General features: G+C 34.6%; 1 protein-coding gene across 5 annotated transcripts in view; it reads left to right on the top strand.

Moving 5' to 3' along the window:
- The window catches only part of PHF14 (PHD finger protein 14), a 188656-nt gene that overhangs the window by 65184 nt on the left and 98020 nt on the right, over nt 1-25452 (top strand). For all 5 annotated transcript variants that reach the window (XM_032874144.1, XM_032874151.1, XM_032874161.1 and 2 more), the window contains exon 14: nt 9399-9567. In XM_032874144.1, coding sequence (XP_032730035.1) covers nt 9399-9567 — 169 coding nt within the window. The remainder of the gene's footprint in view (nt 1-9398; nt 9568-25452) is intronic.

The raw sequence follows: 25452 nt of genomic DNA, 5'->3' as shown, positions 1-25452 counted from the left end.
TTTAGTTCTTCTTAGTCTTTTTCTTAGGAAAAGAGGTCCTAGAAAGGTCCTTTTGTCTTAGGGAAAGGGTTCCTGTACCCTTATCTCATGACTGGGCTCATTATTGGCTTAAATTTATACGGAGCCTACTGGTACACATTTTTGAATGTCACCAATTACTCCTTTTCTTGTCTTTATGCTATGTGTATTTGGTAACACCCTTTCTACTATATACCCCTTATGTTCACTGCTAGCCAAAATTACTACGTAATCTTCCCTTCTCAAATAGCGTGTTCTGCTTGGTAGACTGTTCTAAGCACCTCCTGTTCAGTTTTTTTTTTTTTTTTCCTTCTAGTACCAGTACTACTTTTGGGAGTTACTAGTTTGAGATCTGGATGCTTTCTGTTTGGTCCATACCACAATAGTTCACTGCTTATCTTGGACTAATTTAAGACATGTGACAGGAAAGAATAAAGATACAGAGGTAATTATTGATGGAAAGTAGGAAAGTTGAATAAGCTCACATTAGACAGGCTCTGACTTTTCAGTGAAATAGAAGCAGTCTGTGGAAAGGGAAAGGAATTGGGTTGATGATGGTGGCTTAAGAAGATAGGAGATAGTTTCCGATAGTTACTATGGAAAAAAAAAAAATCACAGATGACTTGCTAATGTTCTATACTAAGAATGTTTGTGAATTGGTTTAATAAGTGTGATTAATTGATCTTTCTCCAATAATGCTTAGCTGTCCAGGAGCAGGAGAGGGAAAAACCCAGGGACTTCTTATGTTGGGTTAGGAATGGGCAAATCAGATGAGAATGCTAGTTGGGTGAGGAATTTGGCAAGGGATAAAGAGGCTAATGAAGGTATGATCTAGGCTCCATTTTGTTATTACTTACTCCCATTGTTTGAAATTTATTTTGTCTTACTCTTAGTTTATATTATTTTGGTTTGTTCCTTTTTAAATATATAATGTTGCACACTGCCTTATAGTCTTCCCAGATAAGCCTGATAGGTATATAAATGAAGTAGTAAGGGTTTGATTTATTAGAGTAGCTCAAATAATACATATTTCTTTTTTTTTTTTTAAAGATTTTATTTATTTGACAGACAGAGATCACAAGTAGGCAAAAGCAGGCGGTGGGTGGGGGGAAACAGGCTCCCTGCTGAGCAGAGAGCCCAATGCAGGGCTCAAATGCAGGGCCCTGAGATCATGACCTGAGCCAAAGGCAGAGGTTTAACCCACTGAGTGCCCCATAAATACTTCTTTTAGAGTAATCTTATGTTTCTATCACCGTCTGATCAGAATTTTTCTTGCCTTTTCTAATTAAAGAATATTCTGGGGAAAAAAAAAACCTGAATATTCTGAAGAGTATTATTTGACAGATAATTGAGTAATATTTATTATATCCTTTTATTCTTTGGGTATGCCTTTGTTTATTCTTTTAAGAGAAAAGAAAATCTATAGCACAGACCTTTCAGTTAATAATTTATAGGTTTCTCCCCCATTTTTCTTAATAATTTATCCTTCCCTTCTTCCATTAACTCTTTCTTTTTATCAAGAGATAATTGACATATAACCTTGTATTAATTTTAGGTGTACAGCATAATGATTTGATGTATATATTGTGAAATGATTACCACAGTAAGTTTAGTTAACATCCATTGTAATACATAGTTAAATGTTTGTTGTTTTTTTTCCCCCTAATGATAAGGACTCTTAAGATGTATTCTCTTAGGGGCACCTGGGTGGCTCAGTTGGTTAAACAGTTAAGTGGCTGGCCGACTCTTGATTTCAGCTCAGATCATGATCTCCGGGTCCTGGGATGGAGCCTCGTGTAGGGCTCCACAATTGGGGTAGAGTCTGCTTGCTTGTGCCTCTCCCTCACCTCTCCTAACACAACTCATGTGCATGTGCTTGTGTGCGCTCTCTCAGTTAAAGAAATAAAATCTTAAAAAAACAATATTTCTCCAAATATACAATATAGTATTAATAACTATAGTCACCATGTTGTATATTACATCCCCAGGACTTATTTATTGATTTATTTATTTAGAGAGAGAGCGTGGTGAGAGGCACGGGAGAGAGAGAGAGAGAGAATCTTAAGCAGCCTCCATCTTGAGGCTCCATCTCACGACCCTGAGATTGTAACCCAAACTGAAATTGAGAGTCAAATGCTTAACAGACTGAGGCACCCAGGCACCAGCCCCCTTTTAAGAATTATTTATTTATTTATTTATCTATTTGTATATATTTATGTTTTAACTGGAAGTTTTTACCTTTTGACCACCCTTACCCTTTTGCATCTCCCCAACTCTCCACCTCCCTGACCCCAGCCTCTGGCAACCACCAGTCTGTACTCTTTATTTATGAATTTGTGGGTTTAAAAAAAAAATAGTCCACATAAGGGGCGCCTGGGTGGCTCAGTGGATTAAACCTCTGCTTTCAGCTCAGGTCATGAATTTAAGGTCCTGAGATTGAGTCCCACATCAGGCTCTCTACTTAGCGGGGAGCCTGTTTCCCCCTCTCTCTCTGCCTGCTGCTTTGCCTACTTGTGATCTCTCTCTATATATATTCAATAAATAAATAAAATTTTTAAAAATAGTCCACATATAATCGAGATCATACAATATTTGCTTTTGATTTATTTAGCATAATTCCCTCAAGGTCCATCTATGCTGTTGCAAATAGCTAGGGTTTCCTTCTTTTTTATGGCTGAGTAATATCCTATTATCTATTTCTACCACATTTTCTTTACCCATTCATTCATCAATGGACACAGGGTATTTCCATGTTTTTCCTCTTATAAATAATGATGCATGAACGTAAGAGTATAGGTATCTTTTCAAGATAGAGATTTTGTTTCCTTTGGATATACGCTCAGAAGTGGAATTGCTGGATCATACAGTAGTTGCATTTTTAGTTATTTTGTTTTCAAAGATTGATTTATTTTAGAGCGAGAGAGCAGACTGGTGGGGCGAGGAGCAGAGGAATAGAGAGAATCCCAAGCAGACTCTGTGCTGAGTGTGGAGCCTGACTCAGAGCTAATCCCATGACCCAGAGATCATGAACCAAGCCAAAATCAAGAGTCGGATACCCAGCCAGCTGAGCCACCCAGGAGTGCCCTATTTTTAATTTTTGAAGAACCTCCATGCTCGTTTTCATAGTGGCTGCACCAGTTTACATTCCTGCCAACAGTATATGAGCATTCCCTTTTTTCCATATCTTCTCCAACACTTCTTATTTCTTATCTTTTTGATGACAGCCATTCTAACAGATTTGAAGTGATATCTCATTGTGGTTTTGATTTATATTTCACTAATGAAGTTTTATATAGGCACCTGTGAAGATTTTCCTTTAAAAAAAGGGGAAAACATGGAAAAATCTTAGAGATAAGGGAAAAAACAGAGTATGCTATGCAATCTTTGAAGACTGAAAGAAGTAATTTGTAAAGGAAAAAAAGCAAAACATGAATTATATATAATATTTGAGAAAGTGTCACAATTTATTACAGTTAAGAATTCATAAAATCTGTTTTTTCTCTAACATATACAAGTAAATTTTTTATAAACTGAATTCATGCACTTGTCTTAGAATTATTATACAATGAAATCATTTTTCTTTAGTAATTGAAAAATTCTAAACCCCCTTCTGAACAAAAAAAAAGTTGTAATATATGGTTCAGGAGTTGAAGATTATATAGCAAATGAGAAAAATCTCTTGATATTCATTTCAGTCAGAAGGTTGCCCTTTTGCATAAATTCATGAAATGAATTTTTATTACTTGTACTTTAAAAATTCCTTTTTAATTAATTGAATATTTTGATTACTTAAGAGTATTTTTAATATTTTGCATGGGAATTATAAAATATAGGATTCTCTTCCCTTAGTAGAATATATTAAGTAAAAATAAACAGGATTACATGTATAAAATAACAGCTTAGTGGGTTATTAGAAGAAGCCAGGTATGTGTTTTGACATTATGAAGGATAATTACGACTTTTGCCCCCAAATATTATCCCATTAATCCCATTGAATTGGATAGGCCATAGCTATTTCCTAGATTATTATTCTTAGGATCTTGTGTACTAATTAATGTAGTAGAGATGCTTTTTCATATCTTAAATGATACATAAAAGATAGAGACGATAGTATTTAATAGGTTGTTGAAAAAAGTTTCAAGTAGTGTCTCCCATCTGTGTAGAGTTTGTACTGTAACTATCACTTGGCAGTTATTTTGAAACAAACAGAAAAATTTCTGTATTGGTGGTTAAATTTTATTTTGACTTTCTGTGTTGTTCAGTGTTTTGTTGTGGAGTTTAGGGAGTAGCAGTTCTGTCAGAGGGCTCTAAAGCAAGTTTCCTTGTGACCTGAGTGTATTACTTTTGGTGAGGATGAAAATGAGCGTTAAGAAGTTAGAGAATGTCCTGACAAGGGTTGTTGTTACAAAGTGAGAAACTAAAGAAAAAAAAATTCAATTAAAAGAAAAACAACACACTGATTCATCCTAAAAAGGTACTTGTTTCTATATCCCAGCAATTCATGTATGTTAAAAATGAATTGGAACTAAGAAACTTTGATTACATTTCACTTCAGCTGGTAGAAATGATCACTTAAGGAAATAGTCCTTTTCTGTGACATAATTTAATCTCTTTCTATGGCCATTTCTGTATTTGTTATTATTTACTAATAGTATCTAACATTTGTGGGGTTTTCACAGTTTAGGATTGCCAATAGATTGTTTGAAAATATATTCATTATTTAAATTACGAATATTGTTAGGTGTTTATTGCTCATACTAATCTTTAATCTTTTCATGTGGGACAAACAGGAACAAATGGATATCTTACACTTTATTTGTATTTTAATTTTTTAAAAAAGATTTATTTATTTGAGAGAGCGAGAAGAGTGGGTATGAATGGGAAGGGGCAGAGGTAGAAAATCTTCTAGCAGACTCCCCACTGAAAGCAGGGCCCAACATGGGCTTGATCTCATTACCCATGAGATCACAACCTGAGCCAAAACCAATTGAGCCATCCAGGAGCTCTGTATGTTAATATCCATGGCAATCTGTGAATCCAAGGAATGAAGTGGTTGGCTATTCTACCAATAGATATATAAAACTTTTTGAGTGACACATGATAAATTACTTACTTTTTTTTTTCTTATTGGTCATTTTTTAGTGTTAAAATTTTTCCTCAACAATTTTGGTTAGATGAATGAGAATTGTCAGATATTAAGATCAAAGCCTTAAATATTAGGGGCACGTGGGTGGCTCAGTGGGTTAAAGCCTCTGCCTTCAGCTCAGGTCATGATCCCAGGGTCCTGTGATTGAGCCCCGCATCGGGCTCTCTGCTCAGCAGGGAGCCTGCTTCTCACCCCCCTGCCTGCCTCTCTGCCTACTGGTGATCTCTGTCAAACAAATAAATAAAATCTTTAAAAAAAAAACAACAGCAACAAAGCGTTGAATATTAATTTGCATTTTAACAATTAATGTATATGTCTTATTAACACAAATGGCATATTGCATTTAACTCTGTTACTGGAATTTGAAATTTAAAGTTATCACTCTTAAAAGATAGATATTAGTTTGATAATGTTTACTGTATTAGTGAGCAAGTTATGTGAATTTTGATGCAGTATGACCTCAAATAATAAGAAATCTTTGAAAATAGTCAGTGAGGGAATTCTAAGATTCATTCAAGGGTACTGATGTAAACTAAGATTATTTAAGAAACTAAGGTACTGATAAGTAAACTAAATATGAAACATTATTTTCTCTAACTATTTTTATAGAGATAACACTGTAAGTTAGACTTCTAAAGAACCTTCTGATCATTCTTTTAAATGTAAAGAAAATATATGAAAAAAATTACTTTTAACAGTTTCTAGTGAATTTTTAAGTGGGCCTTTATAATTGGCAATATTAAGATTTTCAATAATCATTTTGTAGACTTTTGTTGTCCAGTGTTAGCCAGTAGCCACATGTGACTCCTTGGATTTAAATTGATTAAAATTAAAATTTAAAAATCAGTTCCTTAGTCACACATTACAAGTGTTCAATAGCTATATATGGCTAGTGACTGTTGTACTAAATAGTGCAGTTATAGATAATTCTAACAGTTCTACTGGAATGTACTGACCTAGACTGAAATTTCAGTGTTTAATTATCTTTTAATGTTACTCTTGTTTTTTCAAACATTTTACTGTGGCAAAATACACGTAACATAAAACTTACCATCTTAATCATTTTTAAGTGGTATAGTCCAGTGGTATTAAGTACATTAATAATTATTATATTGTCATATTAAATACAGTAATAATCTATCTCTGTGACATTTTTCATCTTGTATAAATTGAAACTCTATACATACTGAATAATAACTCCCCATTCCTCCCTTCGCTCCAGCTCTTGGCAATCACTATTCCACTTTCTCTCCCTATGATTTTAACTACTCTTAAGTACCTCATGTAAGTGGAATCATATAGTATTGGTCTTTTTAGTGACTGGCCTATTTCACTTAGACTAATGTCTTCAGGTTCATCCATGTCATAGCATATTGCAAATATTCTTCTTTTTTAAAGCTGAATAATAGTCCATTGTATATGTACCACATTTTACTTATCCATTTATAGGTCACTAGTTACTGGGGTTGCTCCCACAATTAGCTATTGTGAACAGTGCTGCTATGAATATGGGTGTAGAGATACCTCTTTAAGAATGGATGATATGGGGGTGCCTGGGTGGCTCAGTGGGTTAAAGCCTCTGCCTTTGGCTCAGGTCGTCATCCCAGGGTCCTGGGATCAAGCCCCGTATTGGGCTCTGCTCAGCGGGGAGCCTGCTTCCTCCTCTCTCTCTGCCTGCCTCTCTGCCTACTTGTGATCTCTGTCAAATAAATAAAATCTTTAAAAAAAAAAAAGAATGGATTATATGGTAATTGTATTTTTAATTTTTTAAGGAACCACCATACTGCTTTTTAAAGCAGCTGTACAGGATTCCGGTTTCTCTACATACTTGCAAACACTATTTTCTGGTTTTTGTTTTGATAATAGCCTGTTTGATGTGAGGTGCTATCTCATTGTGGTTTTGATTTTCATTTCCTTAATGATTAGTAATGTTTAGCATCTTTTCTTGTGCTTATTAGCCATTTGTATATCTTATTTATTTATTTATTTATATTTTTGAGAGAGTGCCTGTGGAGAGTGAGGTTTGGGGGGGTGACGGAGAGAGAATCTTAAACAGGCTCCATGGACAGTGCAGAGTCCTGAGCTGAAATGAAGAGTCAGTCCCTTAACCGACACAGCCACCAAGGTGCCCCTCTATATCTTATTTAAATCCTTCTTCTACATGCATGTGGACTTAAGAAACAGTTATAATAGTATAAGCTGTTTATGGTATTAATTTTTTTAATGCATTAGTCTCTTACATCATATAAAAAAACAAGAGTAGAGTTACAAACCATTGTTATAATAATATTAGCTTTTATAATTGATCGTGTATTAACCTTTATTGAGATTCTTATTTCTCCATAATGGACTCTGAGTTACTGTCTTGTGTCCTTCCCCCCTCCCCCCACCCTACAGGACTCCATTGAGCATTTCTTGTAGGACAAGTCTGGTGGTATCAAACTCCCCCTGCTATTGTTTGTCTAGCACTGTCTTAATTTCTCCCACACTTTTGAAGGACAATTTTGATGAACATAGTATTCTTAGTTGAATGGGTTTTTTGGTTGCTGTTTGTTTTTCTGGTTATTTTAACACTTTTTAATACATTGATAACACTGCCTTCTGGCTTCCAGAATTTCTCATGAGAGCTCTGCCTGTAATCTTATTGATTGTATGTGACGATTCTGAATTTCTCTCTATTTTCAAGGCTCTCTTTGTGTCTTTTTATTTGGAAAGTTTGATTATAATGCATCTTGGTGTGGGACTTTTTGAGTTTATTTTGTGTGGTATTTGTTGAGCTTCTTGGATTTCATATTATCTCCTTCATCAAATTAGGAAGTTTTCAGTCATTATTCCTTTAAACATTATCTCTTACCCCTTTTTCTTCTTCTGGGTCTTCCACGATGCGATTGTTGGTGTATTTGTCGATGCCCTCACTTGCCGCTTAGGATCTGTTCACTTTTTTTCAAGCCTTTTTTTTTTTCTGTTTGTTCCTCAGACTTTGTAGTTTCCATTGTTCTTTCTTTCAAGTTTGCTGCCAGATCTGTCCTTTTAATCCCTCTAGTAAATTTTCTGTTCCGTTATTGTACTTTTCATCTCCAGAATTTCCTTTTGGTTTATTTTTAGGCTTTCTCTCTATTGATATTTCTGTTTTGTTCAGAAATTATTTTCTTGTCTTTGTCACAATTTCTGTTAGTTCATTGAGCATTTAAAAAATAATTCTTTGTCTTGCAGATCTTCCTTCAGGTCTTTTTCTGGGACAGTTTCTGTTAATTTTTCCCCCATTTTAATGGGCCATACTTTCCTTTTTCTTTGTTTAACTTGTGAGGTTTTTCTCAGAAACTGGACATTTGTATTTAATAATGTGATAACTTTGGAAATGAGATTTCAACCAGTCCCAACATTTGCTGTGTTTTGTTACTGTTTCTGTTTATTTTTGTTTCTTATCATAGTGTGCTGTCTCTGTGCTGAGGATCAGTCTAAGGTGTAAACTTACAGTTTTTTATGTCTTTTCTGAGCCTTTCCCTGGGCAAGTCTGGTCATTTGCTAATTTTTCCTGTATATGCTCTTATTTTTGAGTGTCCATGTCTTTAGTGTCTGGCTCCCAAAAGGGAGCAAAGAGAAAAATGAAGGCGGGAGATAATTTTAAGTTCTAAAGTCATTTTTAGGCCGAGGGGACCTTACCCAGCTCTTTGAACTTCTGTGATCAGAGCACAGATTCTCAATATTTGGAGGACATGGTTTATTTTGGCCATCCTGGCTCCTAATTGCTGTTTGTAAGCTACTGCAGGAACATGTGCAGTGTTCTGCCTGCTGTGTGGCTTGGTTGGAGAATGGGTAGCTGTGACTTCGCCTAGAGCTGAAATTGACTGAAATTAATTGCAGTTTACCTGTGCAAGTCTTTCCTTGGAAGTTGCAAGCCTTTACTAGAGTCCAGAGTTTGAAAATAATTACATCAAACATTGTGCCCGTGCAGTTGTTTTCTAGGTGGAGAGACAGATTTCTGTTACTTTGGACTTCACCATCAGTGCTGAATCTCTTATGTTGGTTCACTTAAACATGTAGCATTATTGTATGTGTTTATGATACTTACAGGGATACAGGAATTGCTTTACATATTTACTATTGTCATTCTTATAGGAGTGTATATTTTTATATATTCTTCACATGTACCTGAATTTTTATTAATAGAAACCATAGCTAATACTAGAAAATAAAAATAAATATATGAACTTATATTTTTTTCTTTATGTAGGCAGTGTTCAGAATGTGACCAGGCAGGGAGCAGTGACATGGAAGCAGACATGGCCATGGAAACCTTACCAGATGGGACCAAACGATCAAGGAGGCAGATTAAGGAACCGGTGAAATTTGTTCCACAGGATATGCCTCCAGAACCCAAGAAGATTCCAATAAGAAACACGGTAATTTTTTACCTGTTTATCATAATCATCACAGAAATCTGAGGTCAGAATTTAAGAGGTGAGAAAGACAAAGGCTGAACATATACTCAGGAGTCAAAGAAAGAAACCATTGTATTGCTATTGGTCATTCTTAAGAGTTTATTGTTACAATCATGAAATATACCATACATACGTGAGAATTTATGGTTTATGAATTCAACTTAAAGCATAATAATAATGAATGCCCACAGTATCCACCAGCCTGCTTCAAAAATCAGACATTACGAAAGGCTTTGATGTCCCCTGTGAATCCTTGGTAATTACATTCTCATCTATCTGGCACAGGGGTTACCTCTGTTCTCAACTTTATATTTCTCATTCTCTTCTTTTTTTAATAATGAATCTCCAAATGTGTGTATTCATAAGTAATACATAGTTTTGCAAGTTTTGAATTTTGTATGAATGGAGTTTTTCCTTTTGTTATTTGCTACTTTAATCCAATGAATTGATTCATAAATATCTCAGTATTTATATAGCCACAATAAATAAGGGATTTCTTTCACAATAAATAAGTGATTTATCTCTCCTTTTGTTTAATTTTTTAATTGTTCCTAGTATTTCTTAGTTATACTTTTTATTTTAGTACATATATTACATTTTTGGATATTCTGTCCTTAAATTTCTTATAATAATTCTTTCGTTAGTTTTTATTTTTCCTGCCATTACTGATCAAAGTGTACTTCATTTCACAATAGTCCTATTACTCTATCAAAATTTTAAATAAAATTTAACTTTGTGTTGTAGGGAATTCATGACATATATCCTAAGCTTTAATTTCTCATTCAAAATAATATATCACTAAATAAAACTGTTAAAATGATCATTTGTTCTACAACTTTCTATCCATTTCTGTTAAGTTTAAGTTCCTTTGGGTTATAGTACTAGCACAGTTTTTAGAAAAGTTTGGGCTATTTCATGCTAGTAAAAATGATTTTTCTCTTATTTCAAGAATCTTTTTTGTGGGATATGTGAATTGGTATTCTATTAAATAGTTTTATTTTTAAATTCAGACTTTATAGTATGATTGAGTATATATAGCACTTTAATTTTCTTTTGAAGGACTGTCTCTATAGAGTTGTCTCTAAGAACCATCAAAAATATAAAATTTTCATGGCTGCCATAGATTTAAGTCCTATTTTTATTGAACATATTTTCTTCCCCCTGCTATTACTTTCTCATCTTTTATACTTTATATCTTTATGTTTAAAAGTAACATCATGGTGGTAGTAAAGAAGCAAAAGAGGGATGGAAGGGATTTACATGTTAGAGTATTTGTGTAAATCCTGGTATGTTACTACTATTAATTTAACTTCCGTTTATCCATGCTACTAATAAATCCAGCCATCCTATTATTTTCTCTTTCTTCCTACTAGTCGATCATTGGCTATTTTACTTCATTACTTTCTTCAAAGCTAGTAGGTCAGAAGAGGACATGAGGGATTAGCCTACCTTTACCTGAAATTGTTTAATAATAATAATAATAATACCTAACATTTATTGAGGACTCATCACATGCCAGACACTGTACTAATCCTCTGACCCACTCCCCCTTTTAAAAAATTAGTATATGACTATTATAATACCTATTTTACTCAAAATGAAACTGAGACACAGAAAGCTTGAGTAACCTACCATGATCTTACAAATAGTAGGCAGAATAGGACTTAAACTCAGCCTGAATTAATACCCTGTGGGTTTTGTTTCTTTTTTAAAGGTCGTAGAAAAAATTTAAGTGAGGTTCAAATGAAGTTATAAAACATTTGGTTTTTAGGTAGCATGGCTGGGAATGTGATACCAGTACGTTCATGTGTCTTTCTTTAGCATAGTGTTATCTATCGTAAGACAGTTAAATATCCACTTACTAACTTGTGTACCTGAGTTTGTTCACATTAAATACAAGATCCAACACTCTTTTTCTTTGCACTTTCTGTTAAGCGTGAAGTGTTCCCCCCCAAGCTTGTACAAGGGCATTGCTGCTTTCAAAAGTCACAGTGCAGTAGTGTAGAAATTAATTAACAAAATGTTTGAAGGTTATTCTACCTTGAGGAAATTGATATTAAAAAAAATAGTAGCAGCAAATCTGTAAGCATACTGACAGCATGTGTGTATATATTAGCCACCAGCATATATTTATTTTGCTATTCTATGTTGGTTTGCTTTTTTCCCTCTAAATTGTGAATACTGTGAAACTTGCTGTAGAAAAAAAGAGTGCATGCTTTGGAATTGGCAGTGAAGATGGAGAAGTATATAGTGGTTTTTGTTTCCTAACTAATTACTCCAAATCTACCTGAAACATTTGGCTTATTGTATCTCAGCTTTTTTTATTAAGCAACAAATATCTTTTTGATTTGTTCATTTGATTTGATCAGTGTTAAGAGAGATGGGCCCATGGACTCAATTTTTGTGCTTGAGTGCCTCCTTTGTGCCAAATAAGGCTGCTATTAGAAGAATGGCATCCACTTTTTCCTGCTGACAGGCAGTTTCCATTTATCATAGCTGGAGAGTGCAATGGGGAATAGAACACTTTGGCAAGCCTTACTATATTTTTATTATTTAGATGCTGAGGAAATTCATTTTTCATTTTATTCTACTCTGATTTCCTTAATAAGGATTTATAGAACTCTGAATGACTATAGCACATTTTGAGACAGTAGATCCGGTAAGATATAGATGCTTTTCAAAGTAAGTAGTTCCAGTATTACTTTTTCTTCCTAATTTTTTTCTACCCAAAGATGATAAAAGATTAGCCAGAAAAGTTACTTGAAATAAATGATAGCTTTAAAGAGTTAAAGGTGTTTAAAAATAATGGGTTAAAAGAGCTATTTTTGAGTTGTAAGAATGAAAATACTATATTTCCAGAAAATATTCCTCTTGTGCAAAGATGGAGATTCTCTCTGACCCATATTTTCATTTTTTTCATGTTATCTCATATTTAATTGTCTCATATTTAATTGTTAGGTTACTATTTTTAAAAATTGATTCTGAAAGTTAGAATTATTTTTAAATTAAATTTTAACTATGAAAGTAACACTTTGAAAATATTAACTATGAAAGTAAATATTTTTTTGTTATGAGAAATTCAAAAGTATCATCTCCTTTGACTTTCCTCCCAACATTACCCTTCCCCAGCCCATGAATCTATGTTTATCATAAGGGTATATATTTTGTACTTTGAAATTTCTTTTGGTGTATCTGTCGAACAAAAAATAAGAAAAAAAGTGATCAGTGAGTTATATGAAAAAGTAATATGGGCATAGTTCAAGAAACATGGAAATAATGAAATATTATTAATAAATAAAAGAGGAATGATCTGGTTTTAGAAAATTCTTCACATATTGTTTCCTGCTCCAGGAATGTAACTTTATAACATCATCTTAAATTGGCTCACAAATATCCCATCCTCAGTATTTCAGTCTCCCAGGAACCATATTCTGTATTTTATTATTGGGCACAAATAGAAGGACTAAGTCTAAGGAAAGAAAAGGATTGAAAAGCATTTTTTTTTTAAAGATTTTATTTATTTATTTGACAGAGAGAGATCACAAGTAGGCAGAGAGGCAGCAGAGAGAGAGGAGGAAGCAGGCTCCCTGCAGAGCAGAGAGCCCCATGTGGGGCTCAATCCCAGGACTCTGGGATCATGACCTGAGCCAAAGGCAGAGGCCTCAACCCACTGAGCCACCCAGGGTCCCCGAAAAGTATATTTTTATTTGACCATTATCTGTTACTTACTTGGTATTTTATATTAATTGTCATTACTATGCTATGAAGTAGTTACAAATGTCATTGCCATTTTATAGTCGAGAAACTGAGGCAAAGTGTTTCAGTAACTTGCCCAAGGATATACAGCTTCTAAATGGTATGTATAGCCAGGAATCAAACTAAGGTAGCTTAGAGGCGAAACTTTTAAGTGCATCATTATGCTGCTTTTCCATGTGGGATTACAGTGTTTGTTCCCAGCACTTGTCCTTGGGCCAGAATCACAGGCTCCTGTGCTTTCAGCAACTTAGTGGCTAAAGGTGTGGTCAGGAAAATGGAATTCGCTCTGTGGGGAATTAAGGACTCATACTACTGTTGGCATAGATGAGGGTGTGGATGTCAAGAAAACTTTTACCATATGTCAGAGCGGTTCTGCCGAACATGAGAAAAATTGTAAATGATACATCTATCCTGAAGCACTGAGTAGGTGGTAGGAACTGACTCCAGATCAAAGAATTTGACAGTGATGATCTCAGCCCAGAGAACACTGTTGAGTGGGTAGAAAAATGAGAATTTGTGGGAAGTTTGGAAAGCCTGCGGGGACCATGAAGTGGGAGCTAATGGAAAGGTCTAGAAGGCTGCAGCCTATGCAAAAGCCAAGCATCTGACTCTTATGACCCCCTGAGTAAAATGGCCTTTACTTAAATGTTTCAGAACTAATGTAACTGACAGGGAACTGTAAACAGAAGATAAGAGGGAGGCCTTTGGGAAATTAATTAATTAATTAAATTTAATTTTAATTTAAATAACTCTTCTACTTACTCAGAAATACCTTATTTATGGATATGAAATTTAATTTTAATTTCAATAACTCTTCTACTTACTCAGAAATACCTTGTTTATGGATATGACTTAGAATTATGGTTTAGAAACTATCCATTAAAATGTACTGATATTTTCCTAAGAAATTTTCTTTGTAGCATTATTCCCTTTAAAAAGTAGAAGATGGTACAAAATCAACTTGTATGTTTTAGATAGCATAAAAACCTGTAAGACAGCATAGTGTGTGGTGGAAGTACCTGGACTAACACATGGTAGATTTGATTTGTAGTTCATACTCTGCCGATAACCATGTATGTGCCCTTGGATAAGTACTTAACCTTGTTTATACTCAGTATCCTCATTTATAAAATAAATTAGATAATCTGGGGCACCTGGGTGGCTCAGTGGGCTTAGCCTCTGCCTTCGGTTTGGGTCGTGATCTCAGGTCCTGGGATCAAGCCCCACATCGGGCTCTCTGCTCAGCGGGCGGCCTGCTTCCCCCTCTCTCACCTACTTGTGATCTCTCTCTGTGTGTCTAGTAAATAAATAAAATCTTAAAAAAAAAAATTAGATAATCTGCAATCTTTTCTGGAACTAAAAGTCTCTTCTGAATTTACATTTGCGTTTATTATTTTATCCTTAACACTTTTGGTGGTGCCTGGGTGGCTCAGTGGGTTAAGCCTCTGCCTTTGGCTCAGGTCACAATCTCAGTGTCCTGGAATTGAGCCCTTCATCAGGCTCCCTGCTCAGTAGGGAATCGGCTTCTCCCTCTCTCTCCCTCCACCCTCCACCCCTGCCTCGCTCGGATTCTCTCTCTCATGCTCTCTCTCTCTCAAATAAATAAAACCTTAAAAACTAAAACCCACTATTGATTAGAGGTTATAGTACACACAATGTTATTAAAAGAATCTAGGAATAGTAATACTTTGTAATTAGGCCTCATGACGTGTAATAAAAATTGCTCTATTTTTAAAGACCATATTGTTGATAATCTTATGTTTTCCCTTTCTGGCCATTATCTTTATTATAATTAGTGTTCTTCTAAAAAAATTTTACGAATGCTTCCAGGAGACATTTTTCAACAAATGAGCTACCAGATGTGTATATCGTATATTGTCTTGTTTCCACGATTTTATTTTTTTGAAATTGTCCTTTTACTTACTTTTCAAAGTGACATTTGATTGTTTTACTTAGCCAATTTCATACTGACTTCTTTATGATAATGACTTTCCAAAGACGAAATATTGATTAACCATAATAGAAACATGCTTTCTCAGTTTAAGAACACTTTTTACTGTATTATTGTTGTAAGGCTGAGTAGGCAGGGGTGAGGCAGATGCCAAAAGAAACCATACACTGAGACTATATCCCACTAATTAAATTTAAAGGATTCTCATTGATTCAGTTTATTTATTTATTTATTTAAATTTTATTTATTATTTGACAGTGAGAGAGAGATCACAAGTAGGCAGAGAGGCAGGTGGAGAGAGAGGGGAAAGCAGGCTCCCTGCTGAGCAGAGAGCCCGATGTGGGGCTCCATCCCAGGACCCTGAGATCATGACCTGAGCCCAAGGCAGAGGCTTAACCCACTGAGCCACCCAGGCACCCCGATTCAGTTTATTTTTAAAGGAAGGCATGAATAGAGTTTTAAAAATGACTTCCTTTGCTTAACGTTGTTTTTCAACTTTTTTAGTCTCCTTGAATCTGAAAGCAACTCTTCATAGAACATTCAACTTCTTTGTAAATCAACCTCTCTTTCCTTTTCTTTTCTTTTTTTTTCTTTTTCCTTTTCTTTCTTTTCTTTCTCTTTCTTTCCTTCTTTCTAAAATATACACAATTTTGGGGGCACCTGGTTGACTCAGTGGGTTAAGGCCTCTGCCTTCGGCTCAGGTCATGGTCCCAGGGTCCTGGGATTGAGCCCTGCATTGAGCCCCACATCGGGCTCTCTGCTCAGTGGGGAGCCTGCTTCCTCCTCTCTCTCTCTGCCTGCCTTTCTGCTTACTTATGATCTCTGCCTGTCAAATAAATAAACAAACTCTTAAAAAAAATTTAAAATATACACAATTTTTGATACGGTCAGCCATGTCAAATAATTTCTTAAGTATTTCTTCTGGAGCCCTTTCTCCTCCAGCTCTAATCTTGAACTGGTTTTTCTTTGTCATCCTTGGACTTTGCTTCATCATCATCATGGGACTTCCTTTTAAACTTTCACAGGTGGAATTTTTTCTTGCTTGCATTTAATTTTTTTTCATTTAGTCTCTTACCTGGATGGGACAACTTCTTCAATGATTTATTTAGTAAAGGTTAGTGAGAGGTAAATTTTTCATATCTTACATGTCTAAAAATTATTTTTTTAAAATATTTATTTATTTGACAGAGAAAGAGATCACAGGTAGGCAGAGAGGAGGCGGTGGGTGGGGGTGGGGTAGCAGGCCCCCCGCTGAGCAGAGAATCGATGGGCCTCGATCCCAAGACCCCCGAACCAGGACCTGAGCCGAAGGCAGAGGCTTAATCCACTGAGTCACCCAGGCACCCCTGTCCTCTGTCTTGAAATTCCTAGTATTTTCTTTTTTCTGAGTGTATTCAGTGGTATGATTCAGTACCTTGCTTGGTGTGGTACATTTTTATTCATTTCTGGGAGCTTAGTCCTTTCTATCTAGAAACTTATGTATTGTGGTTCTGAGAAATTAATATTTGTTATTTCTTTGATAATTTTTATTCTCTTTTCTGTTCTCTTTTTCTGGAACTTCTGCTAATTGTATTTTGGTCCTGCTAGATTAGTTCTCAAATATTTTTTTTTCTTTTTTTTAAGGTTTTATTTATTTATGTCAAATAGAGAAAAAATAAGCAGAGGGAGCAGCGGGGAGCAGCAGGCAGAGCAGGCAGAAGGAGAAGCAGGCTCCCTGCTCAGCAAGGAGCCCGATGTGGAACTTGATTCCAGGACCCCGGAATCATGACCTGAGCCGAAGGCAGACACTTAACCCATTAAGCCTCCTAGGCGCCCTTCTAATATTTTCATTATTTTTCTTCCTTCCTTCCTTCCAATCTCTCTCTCTCTATATCTCTTTCTCTTTTTCATTTTTATTTCTGTGAGGTTTTTCTCAACTTTATATTCCAACTCTTACTGAATTTCTGATTGGGGATGCATGTGTATTTTCATTGTTCTTTTTTTCTTTTAGTAACAGCTTTTTTTTTTTTTTTTTCATGACAAGAAACTTCTTTTACCTCTTCAGTAATAATCACTTCTCAGTTGTTCTTTTTAATCCTCCATTGTCTTTGTTTCCTTGGGTTTCCTAATTCTGTTCATGTTTGTCCCTTTCATGTTGACGCTTTTAGATGACTGGGGATCCTTAGATGTCCACTCACATATATATTTAATAGTAATTAAATTTATGTGGGGCTGTTTTTTTTTCATAGAGATGGTTTTATGATTGGGGACTTTCTCTTTGAGAACATCTTAAATGTCAGTATCTATAGTTTTTTTTCCCCACATCAATTCATTAGAAGTACTCTCTCATCTCCTAAGTGGTAGGTATAATTTTGACTGCCAGACTCCTGGACAGGTGAGGAGAAGGGGGCTAAAGATCTCATAGTTCAGAAAGCAGAATTCCATGTAAACTTTCTGGTTTCTCTTTGCTACATCACTGCTCCCTTCTCTGTGCCTGATAATCCATTGTCAGCGTTTGGTTATTTTTCTCCAGAGGATAGGCCTCCTGTGTCTGGTGGGAGAGGAGTAATCTCTTGACAGTATAAGGAACGAGTGGAATCCCTTATATCTTTATGTTAGTGAATTTTAACCCAAAGTAGCATTTTATTTCCTACCTATATGGTGATTTTCACAGTGTGGTAAGTGGAATAATGGCCCTCCACAAAGATGTCCATGTCCTAACCCTCAGAACCTGTAAATATGTTCTCTTACATAGCAAAAGGAATTTTGCAGGTATGACTAAAGCTATAGACCTTGAGGTGGAATGTTAACCAGAGTTATCCATGTGGGCCCAGTCTAATCACATAAGTACTCAAAGAAGAGAACCTTTCCTGGCTGTGAATAAGAGGGACATGTGACTACAGACAATGGGTTAGAAAGATGCAGCATTGGCTTCCTTGGAAAATGGAAGGAAGGGGACCACGAGAAAGCAATGTTGGTACCCTCTAGAAGATAGAAAAGGCAAGTAAACTGATTCTCTTTTTAGAGCCCCCTTAAAGAAATGCAGCCCTGCCAGCACCTTTATTTTAACCCAGTGACACCCATGTCAGAACTGTAAGATAGTGATTTGTTTTGTTTTAAGCTACTGAGTTTATGATAATTTGTTAACAGCAGTAATAGAAACTAATATAGAGTAATTTGTACATTTCTTTTCACATTTAAAATAAAAATGGGACAATGATTTATAATACTTTATTTTTTTACTTGAAGCCACGCGTCTTGGAAACGAATGGCACATTCCTTCATATTTTTGGAAAGTTCCAGTGGTACAGTAGTTTTATTCGAATAAACGCAAATGTTTTATATCATTAAATTGTGTAAAATACTCAGTGGGGGTGAGTTTTATAGTGATTAATAGTTTTTTTTAACACTGATTGATGTTGAAATAATTTTGAAAGGCATTTTAGTTTTATTTAAGTGTAAGTTAAATATAGAAACTAATCATTTATGTGGTAATGGAAAATTGGTTCATTTTTCTTTAAAGTTAGCTACAATTAAAATTAACTGGATCAGCTTAATGGCTGATGATTTTTTATAACAGCTTTATTGAGATATAATTCACATACCATGTAATTCACTCATTTAAAGTTGTATAATATAGTGGTTTTTAGTAAATTCATAGGGTTGTATAGCCATTAGTACAGCTGCTTTTAGAACATTTTTATTGCTGTGCCCTGCCCCAAATTCCCAACAAAATCCCTATACCCATCAGCAGTGACTCCATTCTTCCCTCTCCCAGCCTCAGGCCATGGCAACTACTAATTTACTTTCTATCACTGTATATTTGCCTGTTTTGGACATACCATAATGGAATAATATGGTGGTGCCTGGGTGGTTCAGTCAGTTAAGCATCTTCTTTCAGGTCAGGTCATGATCTCAGGGTTCTGGGATCCAGCCCCACATCCGGCTCTCCACTCAGCGGGAAGTCTACTTCTCCCTCTCCCTCTGTGCGTGCACACTCTTTCTCTCTCAAATAAATAAGTAAAATATTTTAAAAAATGGAAAAATATGTGGTGTTTTTTGACTGGAATTTTTTTACCTAGCATAATATTTTCAGGATTTATTCATATTATGACATTTATCAGTACTTCATTTCTTCTGATATTTTTTTACCTAGCATAATATTTTCAGGATTTATTCATATTATGGCATTTATCAGTACTTCATTTCTTCTGATATTTGTATTTCATTTCTTCTGATACGCCATTTTATGGCTATACCAGATTTTAAAATTCATCCATTCATCTGTCACATGATGGACATTTGTGGGCTTGTTTTTTTTTTTTTTTTTTTTTTTTTCACCTTATGGCTCTTACAAATCATGCTGCTGTGGATATTCATGTACAAGCTTTTGTGTGAATGTGAGTTTTTCACTTATCTTGGTTGTATACCTAGGAGTGGAATTGCTGGGTCTTGTGATAACTCTAATTTTAGCATTTGAGAAACTACTAGACTGTTTTTTAAACTGGCCATATAATTTTCTGTTCTCACTAGCAGTGTGTGAGGACCCAAGTTTTTCTAAATACTCACCAACATTTATTATTACCTGTCCTTCTGATACAGTAATCCTAGTGGGTGTAAAGTAGTATCTCATTTTGATTGATTTGTATTTCTTCACTGACTAATGACACTGATAATATTTTAAAAAGAAAAAAAAAATGATGCAGCTCCTTTTCCCACTCTTTTATGTGTGCCATGTAACAGTGCTAAAATGATGCTTCTAGTTGGACTGTTAAATGAAAAATGACTGAAATTACACATCTGTTGGTAAAGCTTTAAGTAATCCTCTATTATTATTGCCCACATCCTTAATTTTAGTTTGTATGAGCTAAGCAAGAAAAACCTAATGTGATAATATGATGAAATTCCAAAAAGGTACTCTAGGGAATAATTGAAAGATTATTGTTGGGGTGCCTGGGTGGCTCAGTCATTAAGCATCTGCCTTTGGCTCAAGTCATGATCCCAGGGCCCTGGAAGGGAGCCCACATAGGGCTTCCTGCTCAGTGGGGAATCTCCTTCTCCCTCCCCTTGCTCATGTATGTGCTCTCTCTCTCTCTTCCTCTCTCTCCTTCCCTCCCTCTCAAAGAAAATCTTAAAAAAAAATATTGTCATAGCACTGTTTTCTTTCACTGTCCTTATCACAATTGGAATTAAATTTTTTGTATGTTATTTTTTTTAATCAAAGAACAGATACCCTTTACATAATAGAGACCTGGTTATTTATTTTTAAATACTTAAACTTCTGTTACATGAATGCTAGGTTGAGTTCAGACGGTAAAACTGGACCAACAATTAGAATTGTCTTACTATGAAACATGCTGCCTCATTCTGTGGAATAGTTGAAGTCATCAGGAATATTTTATGAAGAGTTTTCCAAATTGGGTAAAGAGAAGGGACTATATGAACCAATACTTAATTTTAAGATGTATGTGAAATAACCATGATTTAACCGTAATTCCTTTGACCTCAGTATGTCATGGATCCTTCTTTATATTCCTAGTCCAATAGCCATCTTATTGTCACTATTATCGAGCAGTATAGTTACTCGCATACCTCTTGCCTTCACTTAAAATTCCAGTATCTTACTTGTATCCTGTATTTAGTCATTTTAGAAATGCTTTTGCTGTCATCCTTCATTCTTTCATCCTCTTGCCATTCTGAATTCCTTTTTTTTCCATTCCTGCCTGAGAGTAGCCAGTTAAATGTGTTTTTTGAGAATTTTTGTTGCTGTTAGGCATTTTCTCTATACCCATCTTTAAGGTGAATGTTGAGTTTTATAGCCTTATTAATGGTATTAAAAATGACTTATGCCTAAATTTAAGAACACTTTTGACTGTAGTTGAGATTTTGAAAGATCTGAGTATTACATGATTTTATTTTTATGCTTTACCTTGGTTTTCACTTAACATATTTATAAATAATTATTAATGTAATTATTTGTTTGGTATCAGTGGACTCACAGACATGAACTCCCAGGTGGATAGGAACTGTCCTGTTTACTACTATATGTCTGTTACCTTTCACAGGGTTTGGTTCACAGCAGGTACTTAGTATTTCACAGTTCTTTCCGTCTTTCATTGTGGCTATACATCTGAAGCTAGTATACTTTGGAAGAGTCTTTTTTCTAGCTCCTTATTGTTAGGAAGGGAATTGGTCCTTTTCACTTTATATATTCATCATATTTCATTGGCAAAACTATAGAATTACTTAAAGGCAGCCCGGGATACTTTTGTGTAAATATCTTGTTATTTAGACATTTTCTCTGCATTATTTTTTCTTTGGAAACTTTTCACTTGCTTTTATGCAAGTAATTACTTTTGAAGAAAATATAAATTAGCTTACCTGTGTCCCTTTTGAAGTTACTTTAAAATTGATGTTTGTACTTTTTGGCATATTTTCTAATGACTTTAATGTAACTTGAAAGCTTTCAGATTTTCTTTTCGTTTTCTTTACACTTTGTTATCTAGTGACTTTTCATCTTTTATACAAGTGCCAAAGGACTTATTGGAACCTATCTTCTCGTAGTCTTTTATACACATGCATCATCTTCTACTCTCTTTGAAGTTGTACATCTTTTTTCCTATCTCATACATTTTATTTTGTGTTACAGATCTCCTTTTTTGGAAAATAAATGCAATAAAAAGTCAAAATGCCTTTTAGCAGCTTTGACTAAAACCATATTGTCTTTTCAGGATGCACCTGTTGTTATAGATCATTACTTTGAAAAAAGGCTTAAACACGTGGTTAAACTGTTTTCCATCTAACTTAACAGTATTAAGTCAATAGCCTGTTCCAAGTGGCATTATTAATTTGAGAGATAATCAAATATCCTAAGAGTTTACTTCCATTACACTTGTTTGTAAACTAATTTTACACATGCAAAATAGAGGCCTGTTTAACAAAGTCAGAACCTAAGTCCTCTGAGACTTCAAGAAACTAGAGTATGTTTTGTGTCTATGTGTATGTCTGTGTGTATGTATAATTTTTGGTTCTAGTTTAGTGAAAACATAGAAATGTTTGTACTCGGCCCTATTGAAATGACTAAAGGTTACTGTGCATTGTTCTTAACTTACTTGTTATCTTTATACTTTTTAAATTAAATTATTGCAGTTCTGGGAAGAAAGTTATACATGGAGGCTTTAGATAACAGAGTTATAGAGTCTGTTATTAGACTCAAGGTGACCTCTGAGGTACTAAACAGATTATTTAACCTCTGTTTGTTATAGATCCTTAAAGGAAACCCTGGCAAAAATTTTTGTGGCGATCTTGACTATATTTAACTCACTTTGGCTCACTTAGAAGAGATTTACTATGGGTATCCTTAACTCAAATAATCCTATTCAGAGCCTAAAGCCTCCTGCTGTGCCTTTGCCTCTTAGAAATCTATCATTTTATTTACTTCCTGAAGTGTGGAATAAGGAAAACAAAATAGGCAGAGCTTCAGGATTTTACTTATTTCAAATATAACATTATTTGTGAGAAGGGTTTTATAGGAATATTTATTAATATGTAAAATGTATAATTTGTTTTTTACTTTTAGGCTTGTGGTTATTTTAATTTAGAGTGTTAAGAAAAGTTGGTCATGATTTTATTCTTCAGCGTATTTTCCTAACCCTGTTAATATAAATTAAATTAGATAAAAAATAAACTCCACAGCCAGTTGACAAGAAAGGAAAGCACTCTCTTTTGGTGATCACCATTCCATCTGTTATATGCCAGTAGCCAATAGAAACAGATGGTGCTTTATTCACACCCTGTTTATATGTATAACATTTTATTTTAAATATTTTATGAGCTTTAATATATGAGTGTGTTCAATATATTTTTTAATAATTGGAAAACATATACTTTTTTTTAAGGAATTTTATGTTATTTAACATTGAAAAATTAAAAATAAGTTATACTGTAGGATCTTGGTGTAATTGCCGCACAGCTGTTGGCATTTATTCCTCGGCATAAATCTGAATTTTAGCTTCACAGGTTTTCAAGGTTTGACCTAATTGTCCTAATTAACATTGAATTTGGAATTCTATTCATGAGCGTTTTGTCTTTTTTTGTATAGAAATTACACTGGGAGGCATTCTATCTTTCTGCTAACCACATATAGTTTATTTATTAACTGTCATAAAAAAGATTCATTTTAAATTTAGAGAAAACAATACACAGTGAATATGTGAAACCCATCTTAGTGATATCAAAGATGTTGAGGCACTGTTTTTTAGTTTTAAATTTAGTTCATTTGTCAAATGAGTCATTCTAACCTTGGGAAAATCATCATGCATCTAACATTAAAATAACCCCAGCACTAAAGAATTAATTAAAATTTGTTACAGGTTTTCTAGTCCAAATGAATGAAGTTATTGAAACATTTAATTATTTGTTTCAGATGAATAAACTATTGAAATGATGCTTAGTAGCTAAAAATACTTATTCCTTTTTAAGTTATATATATATTGTCTGTAATACCATGCTACTCTCTTTGTGGTTATTTTATGACCTTCTGTTTTCAAGAAAATCTACCATAGGCAGATAAAGAGCCAGGTGATCTATGCAACTCAGGATGTCCTTATTCCTTAGGCAAATAAAATTCTTACAAAATAACAACACAGAAAAACAATAGAAATACATCAAGTTTTAGAGTGAGTTTCAAACTTTCATTTACTCTTAATACCTTGATAATTACAAAATAAAGCACAACGTGCAATTGAACCCTCAGTCATTTGGAACTTTGAGGTAATACATCTGTGTTAAGTTCTAAAGCATATTGATAAATAGAATTCTTGATAAATAGAATTCTTGATAAATAGAATTCTTCCTTTTTCCACATGCTATTTTTACCCGGCTACTTGCTTGCTTGCTTGCTTTTTCTTTCTTTATTTTTTGCTCCTAAAATAATGTCAGCCTCATGTATATCATGAAATGACCACCCACTTATGAATACTTCTATATATCTAAGATGGGGCAGGCTATTGGATAATTGAAATTTGTTGGATTAGCCAAACATGTTTTTGTTATTCCTTTTTGCGTCATTTCTCCATCCTTTAATTCCTCTTAACATTTTCTGATTCTTTCAGGGACACCATGTTTAAGATATCTTGTCTCTTGTGATTGTAGGCAGTCATGAATCTTACACTTAAAGCTGCTGCCGCTTTATTAAAGGTAGGGAAAAGGAAAGAAAGAAAGAAAGAAAGAAAGAAAGAAAGAAAGAAAGAAAGAAAGGGAGGGAGGGAGGGAGGGAGGGAAAACCCAGAACTGTCAGTATTTTCCTGGTTGGAGGACTTGGTATTTATGAAAAGTTGTGTTTGGATTAAAGCCTGTTTTCTCTTTTCTTTTTTTCTTTTCTCTTCTCTTCTTTTCTTCCTTCGCTCCTTCTCCCTCCCTTCCTCCTTCGCTCCCTCCCTCCCTTCTTTCTCTTTCTTCCTTTCCTTTCCTTTCCTTTAATATTACTGGTGTGATAAGTGCCAAAGAAGAAGCTTGCTGTAATTTACTTTGGTAATGGATCATGTTAGTCATTGTACTATATAGAGTACCAAATTGAGTGGAATATAGTGTCAGTTTAAGGTATTGAGGACTCCTCTTTATGGGTAAAAGTCTCTACTTGTTTCAAAATAGATGAATTCTTCCTTTAGACATCACAGTGTTATAGTTCATTTACGTATTCAAATCAGAATAAGAGATTTGCCTTCTCATAATAATTTTACTCATTTCTGCTTGGATTATACTATTAACCTTGGATTTGGCAGGCAAGATAAGTCACTGAAATCAGAGTCGAGATACCTGGGTTTGCAGTTTACTTCTATCAGTTACCAGCTGTGTGATAATCAGGTCACTTCCTTGGGCTGTTTTTTCAGGGCTCTGAGGTGCTATAATTTCATATTGCTTGTAACACCTCTGTTTTTCTGGCTGGAAGTTGTTTAGTTCTTTAAAATTACCACAGGAATACATCAGTGATTACATTTGATAATAAGTGTACTTAATTTAAAGTTACTATTTTATATATTATAAATATATTCACTTTAAAAATAGCACTTTAGGGACACCTGAGTGGCTCAGTTGGTTAAGCGGCTGCCTTCGGCTCAGGTATGATCGCAGCGTCCTGGGATTGAGTCCCACGTCGGGAT

The sequence above is a fragment of the Lontra canadensis genome, unplaced genomic scaffold, assembly GCF_010015895.1.
Source record: "Lontra canadensis isolate GAN:19392208 unplaced genomic scaffold, GSC_riverotter_1.0 scaffold2, whole genome shotgun sequence".
NCBI lineage: Eukaryota > Metazoa > Chordata > Mammalia > Carnivora > Mustelidae > Lontra > Lontra canadensis.
Note: the sequence above shows the minus strand (reverse complement) of the source record. Positions and strands in the feature narration are given on the sequence as shown.